The sequence below is a fragment of the Gallus gallus genome, chromosome 4 (assembly GCF_016699485.2).
Source record: "Gallus gallus isolate bGalGal1 chromosome 4, bGalGal1.mat.broiler.GRCg7b, whole genome shotgun sequence".
Lineage (NCBI taxonomy): Eukaryota > Metazoa > Chordata > Aves > Galliformes > Phasianidae > Gallus > Gallus gallus.
This window is the reverse complement of record NC_052535.1, coordinates 2,293,435-2,320,896: the sequence shown is the minus strand read 5'-3', so window position 1 is coordinate 2,320,896 and position 27,462 is coordinate 2,293,435. Positions and strand designations below refer to the sequence as shown.

The 27,462-nt window shown below is 55.7% G+C and overlaps 2 protein-coding genes across 5 annotated transcripts in view; both read left to right on the top strand.

The window, feature by feature from the left end:
- The window catches only part of MED12 (mediator complex subunit 12), a 34,591-nt gene extending 24,616 nt beyond the window's left edge, over positions 1-9,975 (top strand). Inside the window, exons 34-44 of one of the 4 annotated variants that reach the window (XM_040700029.2) lie at positions 338-473; positions 766-927; positions 1,462-1,839; positions 2,165-2,315; positions 2,512-2,717; positions 3,174-3,251; positions 3,493-3,710; positions 4,321-4,483; positions 7,084-7,272; positions 7,440-7,521; positions 9,546-9,975. In XM_040700029.2, coding sequence (XP_040555963.1) covers positions 338-473; positions 766-927; positions 1,462-1,839; positions 2,165-2,315; positions 2,512-2,717; positions 3,174-3,251; positions 3,493-3,710; positions 4,321-4,483; positions 7,084-7,272; positions 7,440-7,521; positions 9,546-9,589 — 1,807 coding nt within the window. In that variant the 3' untranslated portion in view covers positions 9,590-9,975. Of the gene's footprint in view, positions 1-337; positions 474-765; positions 928-1,461; positions 1,840-2,164; positions 2,316-2,511; positions 2,718-3,170; positions 3,252-3,492; positions 3,711-4,320; positions 4,484-7,080; positions 7,273-7,439; positions 7,522-9,545 lie in introns of all 4 variants that reach the window. The other 3 variants (XM_015278411.4, XM_015278410.4, XM_015278409.4) reach the window with 3 other exon arrangements.
- Positions 9,976-13,217: 3,242 nt separating this feature from the next.
- Positions 13,218-27,462, top strand: part of NLGN3 (neuroligin 3) — a 30,429-nt gene continuing 16,184 nt past the window's right edge. Inside the window, exons 1-2 of the mRNA NM_001173521.2 lie at positions 13,218-13,298; positions 26,185-26,899. Coding sequence (NP_001166992.1) covers positions 26,422-26,899 — 478 coding nt within the window. The 5' untranslated portion in view covers positions 13,218-13,298; positions 26,185-26,421. The remainder of the gene's footprint in view (positions 13,299-26,184; positions 26,900-27,462) is intronic.

The window sequence follows — 27,462 nt, the reverse complement described above, 5'->3', positions numbered from 1 at the left end:
GGAGTCCAACTATGCTCTTCTGACATATTCAGAGCAAACTCTGCTTTCCAGATGCAGAGAGAGAAGCAGGGGAGAGCTGAGTCTGAACCTGCTCTTTGGATAAGCTGACTGGGTGGACAGGAGGCCAGTCTTAATCTGCAATATCTCCCTTGACTGAAGTATGAACACCCTGTGATGTGTAACCAAAGGGAGGATTAGTGTGGAAGACTAGTCCGAAGAGCACTCAGTGCTTCTGGCTTTATACAGTACTCTTAGCAGCCTAATAGTGTCTGGTGCTACTGTGATGGCAGAGACTTTGATTCTTCTGTGACTTTGACCTTTGTGCTCTCACCAACAGTGAGCTCTTCACCACTGTGTTGGACATGCTGAGTGTTCTCATCAACGGCACCCTGGCTGCTGATATGTCCAGCATTTCTCAGGGCAGCATGGAGGAGAACAAGCGGGCATACATGAATCTTGTCAAGAAACTCAGGGTGAGGGGCACCACGTCGTGTACAGGGAGCTGCACGCTGTGCTGCAGCCATCCCACTCTGCAGATACCTGTCTCTCACATACTACTAGCCCTGTTGCTGTTTAGAAAAGCAGTGTGGGTTGCCCCAGTGGCTCTGTGGGCCTTGGGCTGGATGGTGCAAAGACAACAGGTGACGCAGAGGTGGAGGCTGACACCAGCAGAAGCACGGATGGGATTTGAATGTTGGTTTTGTTTTTTTTTTAGTTTTAATTTTCTGTGGAGTTGTTGAAGACTTCTTTACTCTGTTTGTGCAGAAGGAGCTGGGGGACCGGCAGTCTGACAGCCTGGAGAAGGTGCGACAGCTGCTGCCACTGCCCAAGCAGACCCGGGATGTCATCACCTGCGAACCTCAGGGATCCCTCATTGACACCAAAGGCAATAAAATAGCTGGTTTTGACTCCATCTTCAAGAAGGAGGTACGTGGAGCTTTGCTGCCTGCATCATGGCTCCTTAGGGCAGGTGCTGCCTTGTCCTCTGATGCCTTGAGTCTTCACTGCTTGGGAGGCATCAGTATGCAGCTCGTTGTTGCCTGCCAAGCCTGAAATGGCTGGCTGCACGCAGGCAAGCTGGCGCATAACTATGTCTGAAAAGGGCAAAGCTGGGTGATAATGCTCAGCAATGCAGGCTACTACGGTCTGAGAAGTTATTTAAACTTTTATTTCGCAATCATGGCTGTATGAAGAAAAAAAGCTATAATCCCTGACACGCGACTTAATGGGCAGTGCTGGTGTGCAGCAGGAGATTGGCAGAGGTGGGATGAAGGGCTTTAGAAATGACTGTATTGCCACATGGAAGAGCAGCTCTGGCTGTCTTGGTGGTTGTTGTGTTTTGTTGGGTTTTGGTTCTTTTTTTTTCCTGGGATATGTGGAGTAGAGTCTGATAGAAGTGTTGTTTCCTGCAGTAGGAGAAAGATCAGGTTCTTGGAGGTCCTCATCTCTTTTGTTTTAAAGGGTTTGCAAGTCTCTACGAAGCAGAAGATTTCCCCTTGGGATCTGTTTGAGGGCTTAAAGCACTCAGCCCCCCTCTCCTGGGGATGGTTTGGGACAGTCCGGGTGGACCGCAGGGTGTCTAGATTTGAGGAGCAGCAGAGGCTTCTTCTGTACCACACACACTTAAAACCCAAGCCTCGCAGTTACTACCTGGAGCCATTGCCTCTGCCCCCCGAAGAGGAGGAGCCTCCTACACCTGTGGCTTTAGAGCCAGAGAAGAAGGCTGTGGAACCAAGCAAGGCTGATAAAACAAGCTCCAATCCTGCCACTTCTACTGAGGAACGCAAGAAGAAACAGAGCAAAACCAAGAAACGCAACCAGTCTGCCAGCAAAAGTGAGGTAACTGACTGTCCAACTCATATGGATTTCCTGTGTCCAACCCTGATATTTTAGCCCTGGGCACTCCCTTGAGTCCTTCTGAGGGAGCTGGAGAGCAGTAGTGGTGAAGATGAAATGTGATTTCTGTCTGGGAGTTCTGGAGCTTTAATACTGTTACTGCTAGCCTGGGGTAGTGCAAACATTTCCTTAATTTCTGATGGGTGGGAAAGAAGCTTCCAGCTCAGGTAGCAATCCAGGCTTCCTCCTGTGAACTATTCCTACTCTCGATCCATTCATGAACTCTCAGTGCATGCTGGTCTTTCTTACTCCCTTCTTTTCCTTGCAGGATTTTGTGTTGGGTCCCAGCCGAGGGGTTTCATATGGAGTTGGCATGCCTACGGATCTCTTGCATCACCAAGCAGGAAGCACTATGTCTAGGCTGGCATATGGACAGTCACCAGTGGGTCTCTATGCCCAGAATCAACCTCTTCCAGCAGGTAGATGCACAGGAAAGGGGTGTGTGTTGCACTTCTGTGGGAACCTCTTATAAGAACCCTTTGTCTGAGATGGTCCTACACACGTTTGCCCCTTCTTCCTGCTCTGTGTCCAGATGTATTGATGAATGCTCGTTCTGGAACTCCAGGGCTCAACAACAGCATGTGACTATTCAGTCTGTTCCTATTCCTCTTACAGGTGGCCCTCGCCTGGATACATCCTACAGACCCGTGCGCATGCCGTTGGGAAAACTTGTTCAGAGTCGTCCTCCCTACAGTGGGGTTCTGCCTTCAGGGATGGGGAGCATGATGGGCATTGACCCCTCCTACAAGCCAGCAGTGTACAGACAGCAGCCTCCGGTGTCCCAGGGACAGATATTGAGGCAGCAACTTCAAGCAAAGTTGGTACGTCAGAGCTGTGCTCTTGGCAGGCCCCGTAGCACAGCAAGCCCTAGCTGTTTGCTAAGGGTGTCCACTCTAGCCAAACTCTCCAATCCTGTCTCCCTTTTCGCTCTGTAGAAAGGTCCCTCATATCTATTCCTCTGGGCAACTCTGTATTTGCCACTGGCTTTGTTGTTCTGTGTCAACAACAGTCTGTGAGTGAGGTACACTGGGGTCATCTGCAGCTGCTGGGCAGTGAGAGGAGCATATCCTGGTGGTGGAGTGGTAGGATGATAGTGGTTTATTTGCCCCAAGTTGAGGTGAAGCAAAAGTTACTGGCATCTATGTGCTGTGGAGCAACCTCATGGGTTAATCAGTGAAGCTACTTGTCTCATTTGGTGGGAGCTTCTGAGAAGGGAGAAGCAGTGTCCCTGGCCTTTGGAGATGTTGAAAAAGTGTTCTTCTGTTGCCTTCCAGCAGGGCCAAGGCATAATGGGACAGCAGACAGTACGCCAGATGGCTCCAACCCCATCCTATGGGGCACTACAGCCCTCCCAGGTGAGTCTCAATGACCACAGGTACAACTGGAATCTGGCTTCAGCACAGGGCAGTGTCCTCATTCCTGCTGTTAAATCTTGAAATCTCTTAATGCTTTTCACTCATTTTCTAGCCAGCAGAATCTGAATTCTGGAGATGAGCAGTCTTTGTGATAGCATTTACAGGAGGATGATCTCCTTTGCTCCAAATTATCGTACCCTACTCTGTGACTGACAAAGGGTTTGTTTTTGTTTTATTCCAGGGTTACACACCTTATGTCTCCCACATAGGGCTTCAGCAACACCCTTCCCAGTCAGGCACGATGGTGCCTCCTACATATTCTGGCCAGCCCTATCAGAATTCCCACCCCAGCTCTAATCCTGCCCTGGTGGATCCCGTCAGACAGATGCAGCAGAGACCAAGTGGCTATGTGCACCAGCAGGCCCCAGGCTATGGGCACACCTTGGGCAACACACAGAGGTACTTCCCACACTACTGGATGTTAATAAGCTGTATTTCATCAAGGGCTTCCCTGCTCTTTTCAGACAGCCCTAACAGCAATCTGTGAAAAGCCTGTTCTCCATGCTGTGTTACACAGCATCTGAGTCCTTTACACCCTCAGGGAGCATGTTTATTCAGCTTCCAGTCCTGAGAAGAAACAGAGCCAGGATGAAATTTGGAGATGCTTGCTGCCAGCAGGAGACGATGTTACTAGCCAGAGAAAGATGAATTTGGGAAGTATGAAACAAATGACCTGAGAAAGTCATAGTTGTGAATTTAAATCTAGCCAGTAGATTAACATCTAAAAGTGCAGTCTGGTGCTTCTGTTGCTCATGGGCAGACATAAATCCATCAGGGAGACTCTGCAGACCAGTGGACTGACTCCATTACTTAAGGCTACTGGAAAAGCACGTTGTTTGAAGCCCTTGAAGGTGCCTGGTGTCCCTCACATTTCTGCAGTGAAGCAGCACGGGTTGCAAGCACCAATATGAGCTCTGTGTCTCATTGATGGCAGCAGATGGATTTGGAATAGAGAAGCTAGCAGTTAGTGATTTTTTTTCCTCCGTGGGCTCATCCTTTTCCCTTGCAGATTTCCTCACCAGTCAATACAGCAGGCTCCCATGATGACTGGGATGAACCATTTGGGTCCCCAAGGAGTCCCCTCAGGAATTCGACCCAGCCAGATACTGCCTGACCAGCAGCAGCAGCAGTACCTGCGGCAGCAGCAGCAACAGCAGCAGCAGATGCTGAGGGTGAGTGGTTGCTGACAGGAGAAAGGCGGCTGGAGGTGGCTTACCAAACACTGCTTACCTGCCAACAGCTCTGTGCTCTGCCCCTCTGTGCCCAGAAGGATATCAGCTCAGCTGGGGACTGACTGTAATAATTTGCTAGGCCATTCTTCCTTGCTTAGAGGTGGCCACTCCTGATAGAGAGACCTGTTGTGCTGCCTTTTGCTGACCACCCAGCATGAGCTTAAAGGAAAGTTAAGAGCAGGAAAGGTCTGTTTAGTCTTCTGTGGCCTGCATCCTACTTCTTCCTGCTCCAGCTGGGCCCCTAGGATCGTGCAGAAAGCTTGCTTTCATAGAACTTTCATAGAAGTTAAGTGCTGCAGGAGCTAGACACAAAACGAAAATCCCCATGTCCACACCAGGGTAGGTAGAATTATTTCTTACAAGATCATTTTCAGGGGCATGTCTGTATTTTTCACAAGATCAAAGTTTTGAATCACAATTTCCAGGAGCAGGAAATATGGATTGATTCGTGATTCATACCAGATACTCTACATCTAACAGTAGATGATTAAAAAAAAAACTGATTCAATGAGCTGTTAGGTCTAGAACTGGGTTTGGTTAAGTTCACACACGTGTGCCAACAGATGGAAGTATTCCATAGATTTGCATTATGGCCTTATGAATAACAAATACCCATATGGTCTACAGTTTAGAGTTACAGAGATGCATTGAATTGAAAGAGAAACACAAAAATAGGAAATTGGAGGGTATTTGGTGAATTATGTACCTTACAAGGCCTAGCAAGCTTCTAGGACGTGGGCAACCTTTAAATGGCACAGAGCAACGATGCTTACTTTTCTGAGAGTAACTGCCACTGTCAGCATTATCTGAGAATTGCTGCCTTGCTCTGGACAGGAGATTCCTGTGGTGTGGTCAGCAGCTTTGAGTTCTTTTGATGAGTAGCACCTCCTGACTATTCAGTGGGTTTCTTTTGGCATTCCTCATTGTATTTAGAAAAAGAACATGCCTCAGACAAGCTGCTGGCACTTCTCCTAGCTCAGTAATTTCATGTATACCTTCAGCTTTTAGCTGACCTTGCTTGGGTGCTCAAAAAAAACGTGGAGTGCCCAAGATGTCTGCAGTTACAGTGACTCTTCCTGCCTTATCAGGGATACCAGATGCACGACAGACTCCTGGTGCTTTAGTTGACTGTCATTGTGCAGCATCTTGTACAAAAGATGTGTGGCCTTTTGGTTTGTTTCCCATGGGTGGTAGTCAGCTGGAGGTAGGACATGAAATCAGGAGGGATCTCCCGGCTCATTTTGTCACTTATCTGCTTATGCAGGTCAGAGCATGCATTTCATGAACCTAAGTGACCAAACTAGTTTAAGATGGAAGCTGGGAGGCTGGTCTAGAAACACTCTCTCTTTGATGGGTAGAATCCTTGATCCAAGCTTCACTGTGTTTCTGGTATCCAGTTATTACTGTCCGCCATGTCCCGTTGTTTACTGGCTCCTCTTTCTTTCTGCTGCTTGCCCAGTGTATTCCTAGGGAGCACTTGCATCTTTCACAGGTCAGCTTTTTCTAACCCCTCTTTCTTAAGATATTGTCCTTTCTCCTGATCGTGTTTCTGTCTGTTTTCTGAGTCTGTTTGAGGTTTGAACTGTTCCCTTTTGTGCCAGTGATCAGAACTGTGCCTACCATCTCCAGGTTATTTTATGACAGCTGTAGTAGTTTTCTGTTTTTGCTAGAAGCTCTTCTGTTGATCTGGAGAGTTTAAAACTACCTCAACAGGTGGGAGAAATATCTGAAGACGAGGAAGCTGTTTGGGGAGAAATGAAGATCCTTCAGATGTGTGAATATTTCTGTCTCTATGTTCTTCTTCCTATAACTAGTTCTGCCAACAGTTAGGCTGCAGCATTGCGCTCAGTTTCATCTACATCCTTTTACCAAAGTGCAGCCCCGTCGTGAGTGGCAGAGAAGGGCAGTGAGGTGGGTCAGAGAGGTGGGGAATGTATGAGAAGAGACAAGGCTGAAATAGCTGAGTTTTCAGATAGAGAAGGGGAAACGAGCAGGATTTCTCAACTTTTGACTTCTTGCAAACAAACACACACAAAAACAACCTTTAGCTATCTTGGCTGTAGGACAAGAAATGACCTTAAACCATGACCTGAAACAGGTTGTGTACAGAGGTTATAGGAGCTCTGCTGATGCGTTTGGAAATATTTTTAGAGCATGTCAGGCAAAGACTCAGTGAAGCAGGTATTGCTGATCTTACTGGGAGGCAGGAGCTGAACTAGCCAACCTCAGGAGACTGCTCTTAGTGCTTTTCTATTCTTGTATTTGTGCTTGCTCCTAGTTATTCCCCAGCTGACCGGGTAGACTTGTAGTTCTCTTCCTGCCTTCTGCTGAAGCCCCATCTTGCAGAAGAATTTTGTTACCCTCCCTTTGTTTCCTGCAGTTTCTCGGCCTGGGGTGGGAAGGTCCTGGTGAAATTTGTGCAGTTTAGGTACTTGTAAGGAAAGTGCTGTAAGAGTACGTTACTGTGATGGAATGCTCTTCCCCCTTCAGCCCTTCTCGTGCAGTGCTCTGATAACCCTTCTTTTCTGTCTATACAGCAGCAACAGCAGCAGCAGCAACAACAGCAGCAGCAGCAACAGCAACAACAGCAACAGCAGCAGCAGCAGCAGCCACCACCACCGCAGCCACAGCCCCAGCAGCAGCCCCAGGTCTCCACAGTGCCTCAGCCACAGGCGCAGGGCCAGCCCCCAGGGCTGGGGATGCAGGCTCTTCCCCCCCAGCAGCCCATTGTGAGTGTTCCCTTGGAGACAGAGGAACGTGATAGTCCAGCACAAACCCGACTGTGCTCCACCTGCTTCCTCCCCCGTCTCCTTCCCTTGCTTTTTCCTCAGACTTGTGTGAGTGCTGAGGCTGCCAGCCAGGTGTTGTGGCTGTAACTCACTTTCTGTCTTTGCAGTTCCAGCGCCAGGGCCTTCAGCAGACGCAGCAGCAGCAGCAAACAGCTGCTCTGGTTCGACAGCTTCAACAGCAGCTTTCCAGTAAGCCTCGGTGTTCTTGATGCTGTTTGTAGTCAGTCTCTTTCCTTATCATTCTCCATTGCAGCTACCCTGGTGCAGGAAAGCAAGGCCAAACCACACTGTCTGAGGCCATAAGCAGTACTGGCAGGACAGTGGCGTGAGGACCTGGAGCCCCTGGCCTTAGGAGGCACAGCAGCAAGGCAGGCAGTGCAGCTAGCACGAGAACAGCCTTCCAGACCTGCTGTGTGCACAGTGACGAGGGAGCTGAGCCTTTGCAGAGGCTATCATGCAGCATTAAAGCATTCAGAGGTGCTTCCTCTGCTGTGAATGACCTCTGAGAGGCTCAGGGAGGCTGTAGTCCTGGGGTGTTCATCGGTGGGTGACCCAGAGATGCTGTGGTCGGGGTCGGGCTTCTTGGAGGCAGGGAATGCAGTCTGAAGCACCGCTTTGTGCTCACTGTGTTCTCTGGGTTTCTGTGGCTGCTGTCACAGGCAGGGTAATGGTATGGATGGTGTTTGTGGTCTGCCACTGTATAAGTGCTTTTATAATCAGTATTGAACTGCTGGCTTGGGCGATAGAAGCAGAACGCAGCGCTTGTACTGCTCCCTCTGCACCACCTGCTGCTTTACTGTAACCTTCCTGGCTTTTGTGCCATAAAAAATGGCAGTGATGCTATGAAAATGCCCGCAGATAAACTGCACAGCTTTTGTGCAGGCTTTACTGTGTGAGCTGTAACCGTGTGGTGGGGGCTGGGAAAGGGCGAGGAGCTGACAGCACTCCTTTTTTCGTGCTGGGCCACCACTTCTATGGCAGCCAAGGCTGTGAATGCCTAAAGCTCAGTGTCAACTGGAAACAGAGTTGGCAGATTTTGATCTATCTGCTTGGTTAATTCAGTTGCTTAAATTGGTGGTGTCTCAGAGCAGGCTTGTGCTTGGGAAGTGCTTGTTACTATCGGGGAGGAGGTGTTTCTTTCCCATAGGGTTCACACATGACAAATGTCTGCAACGGATAATGGCCAAGTGATGGGACTTGCACGCAGTCCCTGACAGAAAGTTCTCAGTCCTTGTGACAAAGAAGAGAACACAGAAGTTTTAATGTGCTAAGTTTGCTACGAGCCTGATTCATAAACCACGAGTCTGTGCAAGGATCCCAGCCAGGACACTCAAGTCTAAGAAGATCTCATTTAAGCATCTGAATGTAATGGAATAGCCATATTTCTGTATCCTGTCTGCATTGCAAGCGGAGCGGGGTTTTATATGGAACGGATGCGTGGGTCCAATGCAGCCATGTGTCAGCATGCAGCTTCCATGCTACCTCACTGGGTTTGCATCGGTTCCACCAAGAGCCATCTGGAGCTCTTATTTGTGGTGTCTGGGGTGCAGTGGAAAGCAGGACAGCACCAAGAACGTCTGGTAGGAGGGGAGCAGGAGCACCTTGGGCTCGGGGTGTGCTGGGCTGGGAGGCTTCAGGTTGATCCTGTCTGTGCTTTTGTCCAGCAGGGTTGGGGAGGAGAGCTAGCTGGCCTGGTTGCACTGATGTTTATGCAGTCTGCAGTGTCAGGCGTGGTGATTGGGATTCAAAAAACATCACAGGATTGTATTAATCACACAACACCCAACTACTCTGTTTCGTGACGCACAGTGCTCGCATCAGCTCTGGAAGTTGCTGAGGTTCTTAGGATAACCTTGCTGTGTTTCCTGCCCTTTTTGTGCCACCTGTTAGTCCCGTGGGCATGTCCTTCGTTTGCACCTGGACGCTGTTATGGAGTCTGAATGTGAAACGTTCCCCTCACCTGGTTTCTGGGTGTACCCCAGGTGACACGAGCTGTCTGAACCGTTGGTTTGGCTGCAGGTGCTGTGCAGGTCTCTCTTCCTCAAAGAAAATGGGGTCCTGACCGTGCTCTGAGCTTAAAGCCTCAGACACACAGACAGCACAGGGATACCCCGTGTTTGTGACACAGCCTCAGAGCCTCACTGCTGGTGTGGGGAGGGAAATCCTCCTGCTGGAACAAAACCTTGTGACTGTGTAACTCTTGCTCTCCGCAGATACGCAACCACAGCAGAACAACAACCCCTTTGGGCGCTACTGACCTGCAGTGCTTCAGCCTGGACCAGGATGCAGACGTCGCTGTGGGCTGGGTGCAGCTCTCCAGCCAGACCTGGGATGTGGGGCCGCTGCCAGCCCTGCTCTCACGCTGTGCCTGGAGCTGTGCCGCCCATCTCGCAGGGAGATGCCAGGAGGATGGTTTTATTGTACAGAGGAAATGTTTTTACGATCCAATTTCTACAAACGTTTCTGGAGATCCCTTGTGGCTGATAGTCTCCCTTCCCACTTTGGTTTCAGTTTTTACTCAGTTTTTAGTATTTTTGTTAAAATAATGATTAAGACATTGTAAAATTTTGTACTTTATTTATACCAGATGAACCCTGTACTACAGACATTCTCGGATGAATACAGAGAGCTTACTTTGCAAAAGGAGTGTGTATTCGGAGCCTGCTTTTCCTCCCAGCTTCCCCGTGCAGCCCGGCTCCACCTCTGCACATGGTCTTTATCTCCTGCTCAGTAGAACTGATGTCTGCATTTTCTGCTTTTGTGAATGGGTGTGTTGCTGAGGCAGAGCAATTTGGGTTTTGAAAGCAAGCCTTTCTTCCCTATTTGTTGCAGAAGCTGAAGTTGCCATGCTTGCTAGGGGTTCGTGCGAGCTCCACAGGGTTCATATGCTGATGGAGAGCTTAGGGCACGTGCCACAGGACAGAGGTGTAAGAGCAAAGAGGGAGGTGAACCAGAGTGCTGCTGAGCACTACCAAGCCCGGCTTCCTGGGCATGGCAGTAACCAGAGCTGATGTTCTGCGAGACTGGGAGGAGCTGCAGCCCAAACGTACTCTCAGAACTGCACATCTCTCAGCACAGTTCGGCTTATAAGCCCCAGGGCTCCGATGGTAGCTCCTTCCCGAGTGCTTTTTCTGGATGGCTGACGTGCTGCATTCTCAACTTCTGACCCAGCTCATGCAGCCTGCTGGTGTGGAGTCTCATCTGTCGCTGTGTGGCGGGCTGCTTGGGCTCTGTTTAGTTGGAGCACAAGTGCTCTGCCCTACTGCTGTCTTCTGAACCCCAAAACCACCCCCACCACTGCCCTCCTCGGTTCTTCTGCAGCAAAACTGCAGTTCCTCTGCTACGTTGTCTTGACCGTTATTTTTCCTCTGCTGTGGGTGGGTGGAATCTGGTGAGCTCCATTGGACCTCGACTGTAAGGAAAAATAGGTTTATGAGCAGGTGCCAGGCTGTGCGAGCTGCGAGGAGGGGATGGTGGGGCTGAGCCTTTGGTTGTGCTCAGTGACTGCCCCAGGGAGTGCCTGCAGGGCAGAGCCTCCCCAGGCCGAGCTCCTGCGCTGTGCCCGCTGCTGGGGGTGCTCCTTGCTGGAGCGGGGGCTGCCGGGCCGGCTCCGTGGCACGCACCCCGCTTACCCCCGTGCACCTCTGCGTGGGGATGGAAGGCGTTGCTGGCTGGGACGGATGGAGACAGACTCCCTCGCTAATGAGAACGGACGGTTGTGTGCAGGGTGACTTCCTCTGCGCATCGCCGCTTGTCCCCTTCGATGAGGATCAGTCTCGGGGTGCGCGCAGCTGCCTGCTGGGGCTCCGCTTACCCACAGCGTGACCGCAGTGCCGCCGAGCGCGACACGAGGGCCCCGGGGCCGAGGCAGGCGGGATCGCTCCCCGCGCTCCATCCTTGCCGGGGCCGTGAGAGCAGCGGCGTGGGCGAGCTGGGCGCCGCCCGTGGGCAGGCTGAGCCCCCCTCTCCTCGCCGCCCGCGGCCCCCTCCTCTGCCGGCCCTGGGAGGCGGCTGAGCCTGCGCCGAGCGGCGTCTTGGCTGCCGCCTCCTGCGTCGCCGCATGCCGGCGGTGGGAGCAGGGCGGCTCTGCGGCAGCCCGAGCGCGGCGGTGGCGGCGGAACCCCGGGTGGCCTCGGGCCGTTCCCCGCCTGCCTCGAGGCTGCAGGGGATGCGGGGTCGGGGCACGGCCGCCGCGCCCGGCTTGGAGCGTGCCCCGCAGCACCCCTGGCCGTGCCGCACGCTAACGCTGAGCAGAGGTGGTTGTGAGCAACTCTGACAGCTTCCAGCCCTTCCGCTTCTTCCTCGAGTAGCGGTTAAGTGCTGTTTAAGACGCAGCCGGAGGGGATGGGGGGGTTATCGCGCGCTGGCGGTGTGGGGGTGATGCTGGGCCTGCGGGAGGCTGCAGCTCGGTGGGCTCGGGGCTGTGTGTGGGTGGGTGATGCTGCACAGCTGTGCCCGGGCCCTGGGGCTGCAGCGACTCTGCATTAAATGGCAGCAGGTGGGCAGCAACAGGTCCTGCCCCATTCACACACACACACACACACACACACACACACACCCCAGTGGGCCGTGCAGTGTCAGCACTGTGAGAAGTGGTGTTGTGCAAGAAAATCGATGGCCGCCCGCTGGAGCTGAGCAGCTCCCGTGCACTCCCTGTGCAGTGCAATGCTGGTGGTGGGGTGCAGCCCCGTGGGCTGGATTTGCTCGGCAGGGGGATGCAGGGAGAAGCCTTGAAGCTGCTGCTGGGGCTGATGGCCCACACAGGAGTGTGGGTACCACCGTCCCATTGGGCGCAGTCCCGTTGGGCTGCAGCACGGGGTGACAGAGGGCAGCTCTGTGTGCAGTGGGCTGACGACAGAATGGACTGCAGCTCAACCATCTGTAGGCAGTGTTGGGGCACGGGACCCCCTCGGCTGCTCCTACCTGCACTGTGCACGTGGCAGTGGCGTGCAGGAGAGCTGCCATAAAGGCCTGTCCTGAGCACGAGCATCCAGAATGGGGCACGGCAGCCGCTCTGCAGAGCCCGTGCCAGGTCTGGGCTGCAGCTCCGGCAGCCCCAAACATGCAGAGGTGTCTGCTGGCAATGGCACGTCCTTCCCTGTGAGCTGATGCTGCCCCGGCGATGGCAGAGAGCTGCAGAGAAGGCAGACGCATCCAGCGAGACCCAAATCCGTGCCCTGCTTCCAACGATTGCTGTAATCCCATCAGGCAGAATGAAGCAGAAAGGTGCCTCGCCATGGGCTGGGGGAAAGGTGGCTGCTGCTGGAGGCTGTGCGCGGCACAGAGCATCCCTGTGCTGCGGGGGCACGTAGAGAAACGGGGGCAGCTCGGGGGACTGTGTCACGGTGCACAGCTCTCTGTGGGCTGTGTCTGCTGAGCCGGGAGCTCTGTGCGTGCCACGGGGGGAGGTCGGGGGGGCTGTTCCCGGCCCCAGGGCTGAGGCTGGAAGTGGGGATTCCAAAAGGGAGCTGACGGACCCCCCCCCCCGGGAGGTGGGAGGGGCGGGGGCTGCTCCCGTGGCTATGGGACAGCACGCCCAGGAGGAGCCCCGATGGGTGAGGGCTGTGCGGGCACCGCAGGGCTGCGGCCGGGGTGGGTGTGGGGGGCACTGGGGGGGCACCGAGGCGCTGCGGGGCCGCCCAGGGCCGCGCACGCACCCCGGGGCGGCGCGGGGATGCTCGAGGACGTGCGGTGCGGCGGTGCCGGTGGGGCCGTAGCGGGGTACCGATGCCGCCGGGCTCGGTCCCGATGCCCGCAGCGCTCGGGGACGGTGCGGCTACCGGGGCCGCTCGGTACCGCCGGCGGCAGCGAAGGGGTGCAGCGACGGCGGCCCCTCCCCCGCCCGCCCCCGCCGTGCTCGCGCCGCGCGCTCCCGGTGCGGGGTCGGGCCGGGCTGAGCGCAGCGCGGGGCGCGGAGCAGCCGCCGCCGCCCCCGGGATGGCCCAACCGCGCCGCCGCCCCCGACGGTGAGTGCGCCCCGACGGCCCCGCGGGGTCCGCACCGGGGAGGGGGGGAAGAGAGGGGCGGGGGGGGGAACCCGCGGGGGGCGGCGATGGGGATCCCGCGGGGGAGGGCGGGGGCGGCGGCTCCCGGTGCCGCTGCGCGCGGTGCGGGGCGGCGCGGCGGGGGCGGACGGGCGGCGCGGCGGTAACGGCGGCGGTAACGGCGGGGGTTAACGGGGCCGGATGAGCGGCCGCGGCGAGCCGGCGGGTTGCCATGGCGACGGGCTGAAAGGGGGATTGTGCGCCCGCCCAGCTGCGCGGCCCCCCCGGCCCGACCCACCCGCTGCGGTGCGGCGCGGCGCGGTGCGGTTCGGCGGGGCTCGTCCCCATCCCGGCCCCGCACCGCCCGCAGCACTGCGCCGGGAGGACCCCAAACCCGCGCGGGGCCGCGCCCGTCGGTCCCTGAGCGCGTGGTGCGGGGCGGTGCGGCCGCCGCGTGTGTGCGGGAGCGGAGCTGCGCGGGGTCCCTCCGCGCTCAGCGCTGCCGGCGGCGGACGGAGAGCCGTGCGGGCACCGGGCGGCCCCCGCCGTGCGGTACCGCTGTGGCGCGGCGTCCCCATCCCGAGGCCGTCCCGGCGAAGCCCCCCTCGCCGCTGCGATTCTCCTCCCCACCCTTTGAAGGCAGAAGAGCCCCGCACGGCTCAGGGGTGCGCGGGAGCCCCCGGGGAGCGCCGTGCCGCCCTCGGCCCCCGAGCGTCCCATCCGCGGGGCGCTCCCTCGGAGCGCGGATCCGCAGCCACCGGAGCCGACGTCTGCCCGACGGTGAAGCGCTGACATTTAGAGGTCACGCTTTTAGCACCGTGCATGTCTTTGCTTCATTTGCATTTGCAGTTAGCCCAGATCTTGGCTTTGCCGCTCGCATGTGCGGTTGCCATGGTTACCTGTACATGGTTCCATGCGGCGTTGGGTTGGACACCTGCGGGCGTGCAGCTCCGCGCCTCCCCAGCGCGGGGCAGAGCCGGGGGGCGACGGATGGGGGGGGCACCAGGCACGGCCAATGCCGCGCCGTGCCATTTCAGCACCGTCCGCCCGCATGCAGCCCTTCTGTCCCACGGATCACTCGTGCTGGGGATGGGGCTGCGCTGCTGGAGGGCAGGCCGAGTAGCCGTCACCTTGCAGCCGGGTCTGCCTCTTTGCAGACCCTCCGCGTGATGTGGGCAGGGATGCAGTGCAGGAGAGATCCCACCGGGGCGAGTCCTTGAGAGAGGGCGCAGCGATGGGGGCTGCCTGGTCCCTGTTGGTGTTGTTGCTGTGTCCCAGTGGGAACGCAGAAGGATGCTGCTGGGAACCGATGTGGGTGGGCACGAGGAGCACAACTTGCTGCTTTCCACGGAGCGGCTGTGGAGGAAACAGGAATTCACAGCAAGGCACAGGAGGTCTGAGCATGCCATGCTGGGGATGTGCAGGGCGCAGCAATGGGTGCCTGAGAGCACAGGGCAGGCATCGCCAGGCTCTGCTCTGAGGGCTTCCAGTGCAGCGGTGGTTTGAACCCAAATCGCTCAGCTCCCACAGGGAAGCTGAGATGGAGCAGGAGCCATGGAAGGCAGCAGAGCTCGTGGCTGCAGCTGCCAAGACCCGCCTGGTAGTGTTCCCCGGTGAGCAGGGCCGTGCTGCTGGTTTAGGCACTGTCTGGGCTCAGCAGAGAGGTGGTGGTGCAGTGCACGGTGCTTCGCCCTGCAGCACATGGGAGCTCTGCCCTTGCTCCGTGGTGTGTTTGCTGTGTTGGCTGCGCTGCAGGGAGCGGGCATGGGGGGACGTGTGAGAGCAAAGCTTTGTGCCAAGGAGCGGTGTTTGGGCTGGGGCTGCTTGGTGAGGAGCTCTGGGAGTGCTGGTGAGGAAGCCTGGCTCCTGACACTGCAAAATGCAGAGCAGCGTAGAAACATCTGCTGTCTCCAAACCACGTCTCCGTGTGAGCACAGCCCGTGAGGTGCCTGGCATGTGGGGCAGCAAAGTGAGGGGCAGCTGGGCAATGGGGAGGTCCCAGGGCTCATGGGGAGGGGGCTCCTGAGAGTGTCCTTCGGTGTCAGGGTCCCTCCTGTGCAGAGCACTGCAGGGGCTTTGCCCAAGGTAACGTTTTGCAGAGAAGCATTCTGGAACCTGCAGTGCGACCCATGGGTCGGTCACCATGGGGTTGGCCGGGACCCACTGCTGGGAGCTGTTCTGTTCATGTCTGTCTGTCTTCACCTTGCTCTGGGCCCTTAGGCAGTGCCCATGAGCTGCAGCTTTGGGGCTCGTGGGGCTGATAAGGGATCCGATAGAGGCAGGGTTTGCTTCAGGTCTCCGTATCCATAGGCTTGGGGGGCTCATCGGGGTGTTCAGGTGCCAGGATCGTGGTGCAGCTGCAGCAAGAGCCATCTGAGGGCTGACAGCGTCTGTGCAGACTGAGCAAGGCAGGGTTCTTCAGGCTGGAAAAGAAACAACAGAAGATGGATACGATACATGTACAGGAATCACAGGAGGCCAGCAGAGCAGGGATGGAGGTTAACTGCTCCCTGTTTCTTTCCATGCAAGTACAAGGTCACATCAAATGCTGCTGGCAGGAGGTGCAAACCAGGAGGAGGGGTATTGCCTCTTGCCAGCGTGCTGCCGGGGCACAGGAGTCCTCAGAACAAGGTGTTGTGAACAGTGAAACCTTTTGTTGGCTCCAGGAGAAATGGGACAAGTTCAAGAAGGACAAGAGGTTCCCCGAGGACCGATAAATACACAGAGATGCACTTGGCCAGCCACTGAGCTGCAAATTGCCCGTGCTTCAGACGAACAGCAAGAAAGCACACAGGGCAAGGTGGGCCCTTGGTTTGATCCATTATCCCACGATGGGGAGCCAGCAGGGAGCACAGGGAGTGGGGCAGCCCTTATCCCACCCCACTTTGAGCTGTTTCCCTGGCACAGGGTGTCCCACAGAGCACGGGGTGCTCTACCTCATGCGAGCTGCATTCTCGCCCCCCTGCTTCCCCAGAGCTCATTGTACACAATGGGCACTCAAGATCCCATTTTCACCTCTCTCCATCTCCTCCATGCTAGCCCTGCACCGCCTGCTCCGAGGGCAGGATGCGTGCCCTCCCCTTCCCTCTCCCTGCTGCCCCTGCAGCCCCCCATGTGTCCTGCTCCATCCTCAGCTCCCAGGGCATCCACAGGCTGCCTGATTTGCTCCGGTTCAGCTTATTTCTTAACACCAGGCAGCCTTTACAGTAAAACACATTAAAGGATTTTTGCCAGAGGTTTTAGGCTTTCCGCTTTTCATGCTTGAAGATAGAAAACAGGGGAGGAGAAAGCTACAAGGGAAAAATATAACATACATTTTGGATTAAATTTAAACAGCCTTCTTTCCTTGCTGCTGGCTGCCCAGCCTCGAGTCCTCACGAGTGTGAGGGATTTTCAGAGCCGCCTCGCTGCCGGCCCACCCTCCATCCATTGTATTCTTTGTGGTCTTCTGCTCCATCATTCCAGCTGTGGTGGGGTTTTTACCCCCAGAGTCATCCTGGGAGGAGGAGGAGGACAGACGCAGAGGGGCAGGGCGGATCCTGCAGCACCTGTGCCTGATTCGGGGGCACACAGTGTGAAATTCAATTTGTAGATAAGCTGTAGCAGGCCCCGGCGTCTGCGGGAGCCAGGCGGTGTCTGGAGCAGCCCAGGCTGCATGCATGGCGTGTCCTGCCTGCCAGCGCCCGGCCGGGCTGACGTCACCTCGTGCTGCTGCAGGATGTGGCTGCTCAGAGCTGTGCTGTGTTCTCCCAGGGTCTGCAGCCCCGCAGGAGCCCCAGCAGAGCGATGCTGACCCGGACTCATCCCTGGTCCCTGCACAGGGGCAGGACGCAGCTGGCAGAGGGATGCAGATTCTCCGTCACCAGCAGCAGCAGCAGCAGGCGAGCAGGGTGGCTTGCAAGGGTAGGCACTGAGCGGGGCCGGTGGGTGATAATTTCCCACCTCCCCACCTCCATCTCCTCATCTTCCCTTCCTGATGTTTCCAGCGAGCCCTGCTTGCTGGAGGACGCAGAAGGAGCAGGCACTGCACTCTCAGTTTGTGCTGTCCTTCCGTTCTTCCCATGCATTGCCCTGCTGGGTGCAGCTCCCTTCCTCCCGCCCCACTCCAGAGCTGTTTGGGTCTCCCACCCCCGAGGGTCACCGAGCAGTGTCCTGCTGTGGCTGTCACCAATGGCCGCATCCCAGGGAGAGCCACAATGCTGCCAAGTGGTGGATCACAGCTGGTGCCTCCAGGTCTGAATGGGCTCCAGTGTAGTGACACTGGGATGATCCCAGTATTTCCTTGCCATTCGTGGCTTTCTAGCGTGCCTGGCCCCTCCTGCTGTGACTCCAGAGGGGTGGATCTATCTGGATGGTGTGTGCACCTCTTGCACAGGGATTTGCTGTCCCCATGGAGCCGCTGTGCTCTGCGGCCTCGCTGCCTTGCAGGCTGACCTGGCATCCCATGTTGCAAGGCAGGGTGGTGCAGGAAGGTGATGCTTGCGCACTGCCAGATAGCCTGTAAGCTTATCTTTGCACAGGGAAACTGAGTCACTGCAGAGTGATTTGGCTTCAGTGGAAAAGCCAGTTCCTGCTTCTCTCCAACTATTTTCCTCATATTTATTCTTTGGCCTGATATTGATTGCCTTCAGTCTGGGTCACCTCCGTGACCTGGCTCACAATTCCACCCACAAAACTTTGCTGAGCTGACAAATTGCAGTGGGCAGTGATATGAGGCAGAAAAAGGTGATTGGGACAGGTGACAGTACAGGAAACAATCCTTTATCAGCTCTGCTGCTGGGACCGGAGGTTTTTGCAGCCACATCCTAGATTACAACCTGTGATTAAGTGGTTTTGGCTTGCTGCTTTGAATCAGTAGAAGTGAAACACTGACGGCTTATTTTGGGTGTAGCTGTTCCCGTTCAAAGCACTCTTGGATTTTCTTGTCCACCCTCTCCAGTCGCATTTGCAGGAAGTCTTTGTATTTTAAGCTGCAGTCGGTTCCTCTCTGCCCAGCCCACCTCCTTACATTTATAGAACCTCCTCCAGACCACGCTATTCCATGGGAAGCATTGGCTGTGCACGCACGCTGCTCCCTGGTGCTCTCAGCTTTCCTTGGAGCTTGTGGGAGATGTTAGCATGGGTGGAAGCCAGGGGAGGGCAGAGCTTGGGGTGAGCTGCCCTTGATCCAGCTGGCCTTGGGCCTTGGTGCCCAGAATGGAGCTCGATGGACTGGTGTGCAGGAAGCTTTGTGGAAGGACATGCCATCAGTAGCTGGGTTTCATTCTTACTGTTTTATGTGGGGCATTTCAAAAGCTTCATCGCATGAAGCCAGCCTATCTGTAGCACTGATGTCTCCTTTCTTCATTAAATATCAATCCTGCTGTTGATAACTTAAGAAAGATGAACATGTTTGGATGCGGAGTTTTGGAAGCTTATTCCTCTGAGAAAGAGTCTTGCGTTTGCGTGATTGCTTCCTAACGAGGCTAGTCATAATGATTAGTGTTAACCGAAAAAATGGGGATGGTTGGTTGGGAGAGGATGTGGAAACTGCTACTCCAGCAGATGCGAGGGGGATGGCAGTGAGCAGCTGGGATAATGTCGGTGTGAAGCTGGGGAAGGAAGTGTGGGGAGCGCTGCTTCACCGACAGCGCGTGCTTTGCTGGGTGAGATTTGCACTCCAGTCACTATCTGCCGAGTGTTGATCTCAGATCTGCGAGAGAGCTTATACTGCTTTAAAGTAGGTGCCTTGTGCTTGTTTGTGATGTGTTGGAGAGTGAGCGTGTTGTCTTGGCGTGAACCCTGTGCTGATGCCAAGGGCTCTCTGAAAGCAGATTGTCAGTTTGCTCCCGAGCAGACGTCTGGAAATCCTGGGGTTCTGTGCATGCTTGCGCTGTCGGTTAGCCTGCTTGCACAGAGCGAGTGTTGGAGGAACTCTGCCATTTCCAAAGCGCTGCTTCTCTTCTCCGGGCAGCGTTGTCCATGCAGGTGGTGGTGCGGGGCTCTCGGCTCCCGGTGCTGAACGGACAGCTCCGGGTCGCCCGGGCTGAGGCTGCGGATGGGGGGAAAGGCTCTTCCCAGAGGGCGGTGGGCATGGGATGGGATGGGATGGGATGGGCCCCCCCGGGCAGAGGTGATGCCACCGAGATGATAGAGCTCAAGGAGCGTCTGGACAACTCTTTACGACAGAAGGTTTGGATTTTGGGTTGTCCTGCATGGGGTTGGGCTCAGTGGTCCTTGTGGGTCTCTTCCAGTTCAGGTTCTTCTGTGGTTCGAGGATTCCAGATGTGGCTGAGGACACTGGGTGTTGTCACGCTTGGAGAATGGGTGGGTGAGAGGTGACCTCCTTACTCTCTACAGCTTCCTGAGCAGGAGACGTGGGGAGGGAGGTGCTGATCTCTTCTGGTTTCTAGCGACAGAATGCATGGGAATGGCTCAAAGCTGAGCCAGGGAGGTTCAGACCAGACATTAGGAAAAGGTCCTTCAGCAAGAAGCTATTTGGCAAGAGAACAGGCAGTAGAGAGGTGGTTGATGCCTCGTACTTGTCCATGTGTGAGGCATTTGAGTAACGCTCTCAGTGATGTGTTTTAACCTTGAATTGGCCCTGAAGTAGTCTGACACTTGGACTCAGTGATTTTTGTAGCTCCCTTCCAACTGGCACTACTCTGCTCTCCTCTGTTCTATCTGTCCTGCCAGCCCATTTAGGTCGCCCTACAGCAATGCCCCATCTGGCTATTGCAAAGGGCGCAGGAAGCAGCATGTGCAGCATCCCTATTGCAGAGGCTTCTCCTCAGGGCTCTGTGATCTGCCAGCCTGGGTCAGGCGCTCCTCCTTGGCTGCCAGTTGTTCTGGCTGGGGAGCAAGTGCGTGTGTGTCTGTGCCAAGGCCATGGCATTGTGTTTGCTGTTTAGACAGTGGTTCTCATTAGCCTCTGCCCCTGCAGAGAAGCATTTGTGAACTGAATCTGTGCAAGCAGCAAGGTGAGGGAGAGAAAAGCCGCTGCCGTTTCTTTGTGCCGAGATCAGGGATGCCGCAACGTGAGATAATCCAGATTATTCCTACCCAGAACGTGGCACTGAACGGCCTACTTCCAGCAGCTGTCTGTGAGCAGCACAGGAGCCTGGCAGCCCACCAAGAGGCTGCTGCTGCCCTCTTCGCAGCCAGAATCCGTCCCGTGGAGCCTCTTGCTAACACGGAGCAGATGCTGGCTGTGCACGTGGCCCCAGCTTTCTGCACGCTCCTGGGACGCAGTGAGTGGGAAGGTCAGTCACAATCGAGCCCAGCTCAAGGTGAACGGACCCAAGCCCAAACTGTCCAGGCTTTCAAGCACAGTTGTCCTTGGGTCCTCTATGGAGGCCGCCAGCTGCTTACATTGGCAGTATGGGTGCTGACCGCCCGCTATCCCCTCTGCTGCGCTCACTGCCTGTCCTTCAGCAGTACTGCCATCCTGCCTAGTGATGCTGAGAAACTTCCTGCATTTTTGGAGCTTCTGGTGCTAAACTGGAGCTGGAAAGGAGCCAGGCTATGCCACCCACTGGGTTGTGTGCCTTCTGGAGCAGACAGGAGCAGGGCATCAAACGATGCGCTGGATTCGACACCAAAAATATCTGAAAAGGCTGCAGTGTGGGCGAGGAGAGGGCTGCTTTGCTCCTGGTGTCCTTCCCAAGGCAGCAGGCTCTGCTCCTTCGTGAAGGACCTGCTAGTGGGTGTGGAGAGAACGGGGACGGGCTGTCACAGCAGGGGACCATTGGCACCGCAGCAGAAGTAGCACTGAAATCCTCAGTTTCTAAAGATTCGGGGTAATGTCTTTCTATTCTGAATGGGAGCTCTCGAGGATTTTGGCACGTGTCGGGGAGTTGTCAGACAGCTTCTGTCCCGTATATGTTCCTGCAGTGTTGAGGAACTGAACTGACACTCCTCGTGAGGTCTCTCATCTTCTCCCCAGGGCAATGGATGCGCAGCGAAGTGTCTCGTAGGCTTCTGGAGCTCAGCTTTGTTTAAGCATTACGACGCTGTGGGTAGAAGCTGGGAAGTCACAGGGAAGTACCTGGAGATGGGAAGCAAATGAGAGTGAGGTTGTGGCTGCTTTCCTTCTGAACCACCAGCGTGACTGTGGTGCTGAGCTATAGGAGGTCGTGCAGACGATGCTAGGCTCTGGGGAAGACCTGCAGAGCACAGAGGACGGCTGTGGTGGGCTTTGCTCTGCTGGGTGGCTCCCAGAGTGCTCTGCCCCATCAGAGCCTCCCAGATGCTGCAGGTTTCATGGCCAAGGTGGCTGTTGTTTGCCCGGATTACATCAAACAGAGGGCAGGGACAGAACTGCCAGTCAGGGTAATGCAAGTGTGTGGGGCCATGCAGGAGGAGGCTCAAAGGTATCCAGCTCTTCAAGTCGGATGCTAGGAAGAATTTCTTCTTTGAAAGAACAGTGATGCACTGGCACAGACTGCCCAGGGAGCGGTGGGGTCACTGTCTGTGGCGGTGTTCCAGAACCATGGGGATGTGACACAGAGGGACATGGTTATGGGCATGGTGGGGTGGGTTGGGCTTGGACTTGGTGGCCTTAGTTGCTTCTTCCAACCCTAACGAATCTATGATTCTAATGTGTCACTTGGTCCTTCCACCTGCCCTGCAGTGCCCTTTGATGAAAATTGTACCTTTGCCTTTTCCTACTGCACACTTGTCTTTCCTTTCTCAATGTGAAATTGTCTCCTGCCTAGCACCAAGTTCAGCATTAGGCTGTTCTGGGTGGTTTTTTTTTTGCAGCAGCAGCCTTTACATGTTATAAAGCTGCATCTGCTGACATGTCTTGTCTGCACCAGCAATGGTCTTCCAGGCTTTTATTCAAGGCCATGCTCCCTGGGCTTTCTTGTGGCCTTGCTGGTCTTTTGCGGCCCATCTCAGCTGGCCCAAATCTTTTGGGGGGGTGAAGCGCTTCTTTAGAGGAGAACATCATAATTGCTTGATGTATCTGTATGAACTGGAGGAAAGTAGAATAATTAAAGGCACTTTGTATGTCTTTATAAGCTGTCCTTTCTTTCATCCTTCTGTACTTGCCTGACAGTGACATGCTGGCTCATGCTCCATCTGTGCAGCCCTGTGACCCTTCTGGCAGCAGTGCTGTTGCCTTTTCTCCCCCAGCCCACATTCACGCCGTTGGTTTCTCCCACCAGCAATCCCCGGCCATGCCCATCCCCTCTGAGCCCTTGCTCCAGCCTGCCTGTTGAGTTCCAGCCCTGGCCTCCAAAGCACTGGGTGACGAGTGCAGATCTTAAAATGTACTCTGTTCTGCCATTTCCATCACGCAGGGAAAAGCTGGGCGGTGGCAGCAGCAGGGCAGACCCGCCTGAAACCCTGTGCATCTCCTCTTAGTTTAAGTGAGAACCACCGCTAACCACCTATTAGTGTGCACGAGCTCCAGGGCACAGGGGCACATCAGCCCAGTGGTGCTGCAGCTTCTGTGCTCAGTGGGGTTTCTGCAGCATCGCTGACCAAGCACAGGGAGAGGCTGGCAAAGGTGTGGATCCAGCTCATCTGGCTGGCGCGGGGACGCCCGGCTGTGCATCTGTAACCGCAGCTTGGCGGGATCCGCCTGCTCAGGTTTCCATGGAGAGCGTCTTGTTGTTGGGGAGGGAGCAGCCTGGCAGACAGTACAGTCATGGAAATACCGATACAGCGTTTGTTTTCCAAGATGCATGAATAAAATCATTAACAGTTAGCAGCCTCACTTCCTCCGCTCGCACCGCCCGCCCTCAGCGGTCTGGCAGGACGACCCGGGATGCCCACGGCGTCTTTATTCTCCGGGCTCCTCGCTCACATGCTCATCTTGGTACCCCCAGCCTGGCTGTATCTGCCCAGGCGAGCCGGGTCTCACTTCCAGTTGGCAGCCTCCATTTCCTACTGGCAGCCTCGACCACTCGTGGGAGCAGCAGGGGAAGCCTTGGGCAGCTCACCCTGGGGATGCTTAGCTCCCACATCCCATGGGATGCGATGGAACCTTCCCCAGACGGAATGTCTCAGCTCACATCTCCGTTATCGCATGTGCTTGGGAAGGCTGGGGACGTTCCACTGAGCAGAGTGGAGGCGGCCATGTGGGGCTCCTGCATCCAGCAGCACCGCTGGTGGCTGAGCCCTCGGTGGAAAGGGCTGAGCGCTGGTGTTCATGGCAGTCTGTCAATATTAAATTAAGGCTAAATTCCCATCCTAAATGTTATGTTAACATGAAGCTACAGCGGAGAGCGCAGAGCGCGGAACAGCAATATGAGGGTAAGATGTGTTCCGGGGGTATTGTAATCATCCCAAATGAGGCATTTGAAACCCAGGGAGTTCCAGATTTAGGGTTTGCATCGTTTTTGTTTTTGTAATTGAAAAACGATCCAAACATAGGAAGGCTTAGGAGCGTGTTGCTGAGGTTGTTTGGGTGCCTTTATTCTGCGCTGCGGGGACATGGGCAGATGGAGGGAGAAAAGTCTTTAAAAAATGACGGAACCAAATCTGGAATTACAAATGTTAAAATAGCGTGATGTGGATTTTGTTGTTAGCGCATTGTGGCTCTCCAAGGTAACATTAGGGTTGTTGGGTCTTGTCTGCGCATCTCTGTATCTGGACGTGTTTTGGCTATTGCTAATGCAGCTCACCTCTAATGCTTCACAAAGCTCATAATTTGAGACAATTGCAAATCCCGGAGCATAATTTTATTTGTGTTATGGATGTGCACTTGGAACTTTAATTCTATCATAACAGACTTTTTTCCCTGTTTTTTTTTAAGACCTGTTAAAGGAGCCGTGGGTGAGGATTAGAATATCGTAATAGCTGAACTCCAAAGGGCTGTAGGAAGAAGGTTGTTCGGGTTCTGGGCTCTTTGTCACGGTGACCCATGGACCCACAAGCGTGGGCGGTGGGTGGTGAATTCAGCCCTGATTCTGTGATACCTGGTGCTGTGAGAACCCTCAGCTGAGACTGCTGGAGAAGCCATGCCCAAGGCAATGCACGGCCATGGCTCTGGCAGAGCCTGGAGCAAGGGAAGCCCCAGGGCTGCGGTGTGTATGCTCCTGCAGAGCGAGAGCAATGACTGGGCAGTGAAATGGCTCTGCTGGGAGTCACGGTTGCTATCGAAGCTGCCTGTAGCTTCCAGGCGTGCCAATGAGATATGACAGTCATTAATAATTTGGCTTCATCCTAACATGTGTCATCCAAAGGAACCTGGGCAGATGATGTAGGCTGGGTAGCTTGCCTTCCAGCAGCGCTGCACACAGAAGTGGGGTCTGAAGCAGCTCCAGAGCCCACGCAAGAACGCAGCGACTGTAACGCGCTGTGGGGGCCCACTCTCATTGCACCCTGCGATGCTGCAAGGCAGAGTTCAGTGCTGTGCTGAAGCATTGCAGAGAATGTTGGATGAATGATGGCTTTTTTTCTGGAGCTGGGGCAGTGACGGCAGCGCTGGCAGTGGTTCAGTAACAGCAGCGCTCGGGGTATCGGAACACCTCGCCTGCCTCCCTGTATGCTTCTTTTGCTCCTGTGCTGTGTTTCATAGGCTTCGGCACCTGTTTGGGTGATAGAACACCAGTATAGGTCTTCTGCCCAGGTCTTGGGTGTTGCAGTGGGTGCAGCCACTCCTTGCTGCTGAACCCCCCCCCCCCCCCCCCCCCCTGGAACTGCTGCTGTCTGCAGGCTCTGGAGCACGTCTGCTTTCCCAGCCTTGCTGCTCAGGCAGAGTGGATGCAGCAACGTGATTTTCTGGGCTGAGTGTTTCTTATTATGCCTGTCAGACACTGATTTCTGAGCCTGTTGTGTTCCCTGGGCATACCAGGAGGGCAGGCACAGCACGGGCCCATTTCCTTAATGACCAGCAGTGAATTGCCTGCACATGTGCAGTGCAGATTTGAGACGCCCTCCGTGTATTTTTTTTCTCTGCGGATTTTCCCCGTTGGATGAGGTGTTCTCCATTTGTGGAGTCCCTGCCCAGCTGAGCCTTTAACAGAGCGTCTTCCTTCCATCTGCACACAGCCCTTATTTTGTGCTCCAATTATTCCAAGGCAGCTCCGCTCCGCTCTGAGCTTTGGAGAGATTTACCAGGTGGGCACCTGAGGATGTTCTGGGGCAAAATGGAAGTGCCCTGTCGCTGCTGCCATCCCTGTCAGGGTAAGGAGATGTGGCTGAGATAAGGCCAGCAAGCCTCTGCTCCCTTCCCCGAGCAGTGCCCTCAGCAGTGCACAGGCACCCGGTGAGGCCAGGATGTGGCCTCTCACCGATGCTGGGAGCTCATGGGCGAATGTGGCCTCAGTGTGCACATCGCAGGGAGCTGGGGGGAGGCGGGGAGGCCCTTACATAAGCCCTGCATGCAGCAGGAGGAGCGGGGAGGGGAAGGGCAGTGCGCTGAGAATCCAGGCAGCCTCCAGCGAGGGCTCCCCAGGAGCAGCTCTGCGCTGACACAGGGCCGTGGGTCCCTGGCCTTGGCCATCCACCCATCATCCATGTCCCTGACCGCCCTGCCTGGGGTGACATGGAGGGGCTGCAGGACTGAAGCAGTGGCATGGAGGGGATGTGGTTCTGGGGCACTCCGGCCGTCACTGTCCTGCCCACCCTGCACTTTGCACTGCAGCGCTGGGAATCCCTTGGTGGCATGGATGGGCTCCATGAGTGCAGATGGGTGCTGTCTGTGTGCCTGCACATGCCTGGGGCGTGTTGGCAGCTCTGTCTCCCGGAGCACCTTGGATGTTCCCCTGCATCTCAGCCGTGATTCTCACCCAGGCAGGTAAGTGCTGTTCCTTCCCAAAAGCAGGACAGGGGCTTCTGAGCAGGGGATCACTTTGTGCCCAGGTGGGATTGGGTGCCCACCACTCTATCACCCTTTCCAAGATGTCTGCTGTTAATTCCTTCCATCTCTCCACAGCATCAGCAATCCCTGCCAAGCTGGGCCATTTGAAGGGGGACCGCAGCAGGCAGCTTGCAGGCTCTGAGAAGCAGTGACAAGTCTCTCCAGGTCAGCGTCCCCGAGTCGCTGGGTTCCCCTGCCCCACAGATTTGGCTGTTCCTTCTGGACAAACTGGAGCCTTGCTGTCATGGGGATACACTGAACCCTCACCCCAGGAGCTTCAGGCCTGGATGTTGGTGCTGCTCCTCCCGGACGATGTGGCTGATACTCTGGAGAAGCCCTCTCTTGCCCCCTGTTCTCCAAGTGCCTGAGCTGGTGGCCGGCTGGGACCTGCGTCTCGCCCTCTGGGTCCTGAGCTTCGCCTCGGCGGTTGTGCGCATGGAGGGCCAGGTCTACTCTCCCACTGTCAACACTCACTATGGGAAGCTACGGGGAGTGCGTGTGCCACTACCCAGTGAGATTTTGGGACCTGTGGATCAGTACCTGGGGGTGCCTTACGCCGCCCCCCCAGTTGGGGAGAAGCGGTTCATGCCTCCAGAGCCACCTCCCTCCTGGTCAGGCATCAGGAACGCTACCCACTTTTCACCAGTCTGCCCCCAGAACATCCACAACGCCGTCCCTGAGATCATGCTGCCCATCTGGTTTACCTCCAACTTGGATATCGTGGCCACCTACATCCAGGACCCCAACGAGGACTGTCTGTACCTCAACATCTACATCCCCACGGAGGATGGTGAGTCCCCAGCGGGGCACCTGCAGGAGCGAGCGCTCTGGGAGGGTAAGGGGGCTGCCCTGCCCCTAACCCTGCCCAGCAGCGGTTGGTCTCACTTGGGTGTTGTGTTTGAAGCATGTGGTTGTGGACCCTGCAGCATGCTGTCTGTTCGTGGAAAGCTTCCTCTGGCCACTCAGCTTGCCCTCAGCTGCCATCTTTGTCTCGCGTGCTCCTGCTCCTCCACCCCTCTCGGTTTCCCCCTCTTTCTTCCTCCACCTCCATGGCATCGTCACGGGTTCCTTTCTTGTGTTGCTAAATCTGAATCAGACTCTCTGACCGCAGATCCACAGAGCGACAAGCTGGTTTGTGCTCCCCAGGCGCCGAGTGCCAGGTTCTGTCTTGAGTTGGTTCGGGTTTGTCCTTCCTCCCTTTTCCCACCCCCAGGTCCATGTGCTAGCCGTGGGCACGGGCTGCGGCCGCTGCTGGGAGGAACACTCTGCCTCTCGTGGAGCTGGGCTGCTCATGCCAGGAAAGGAACACAGAGCCCCTTTTGGGGACACAGAAGCCCTTTCTGGGGGATTCTG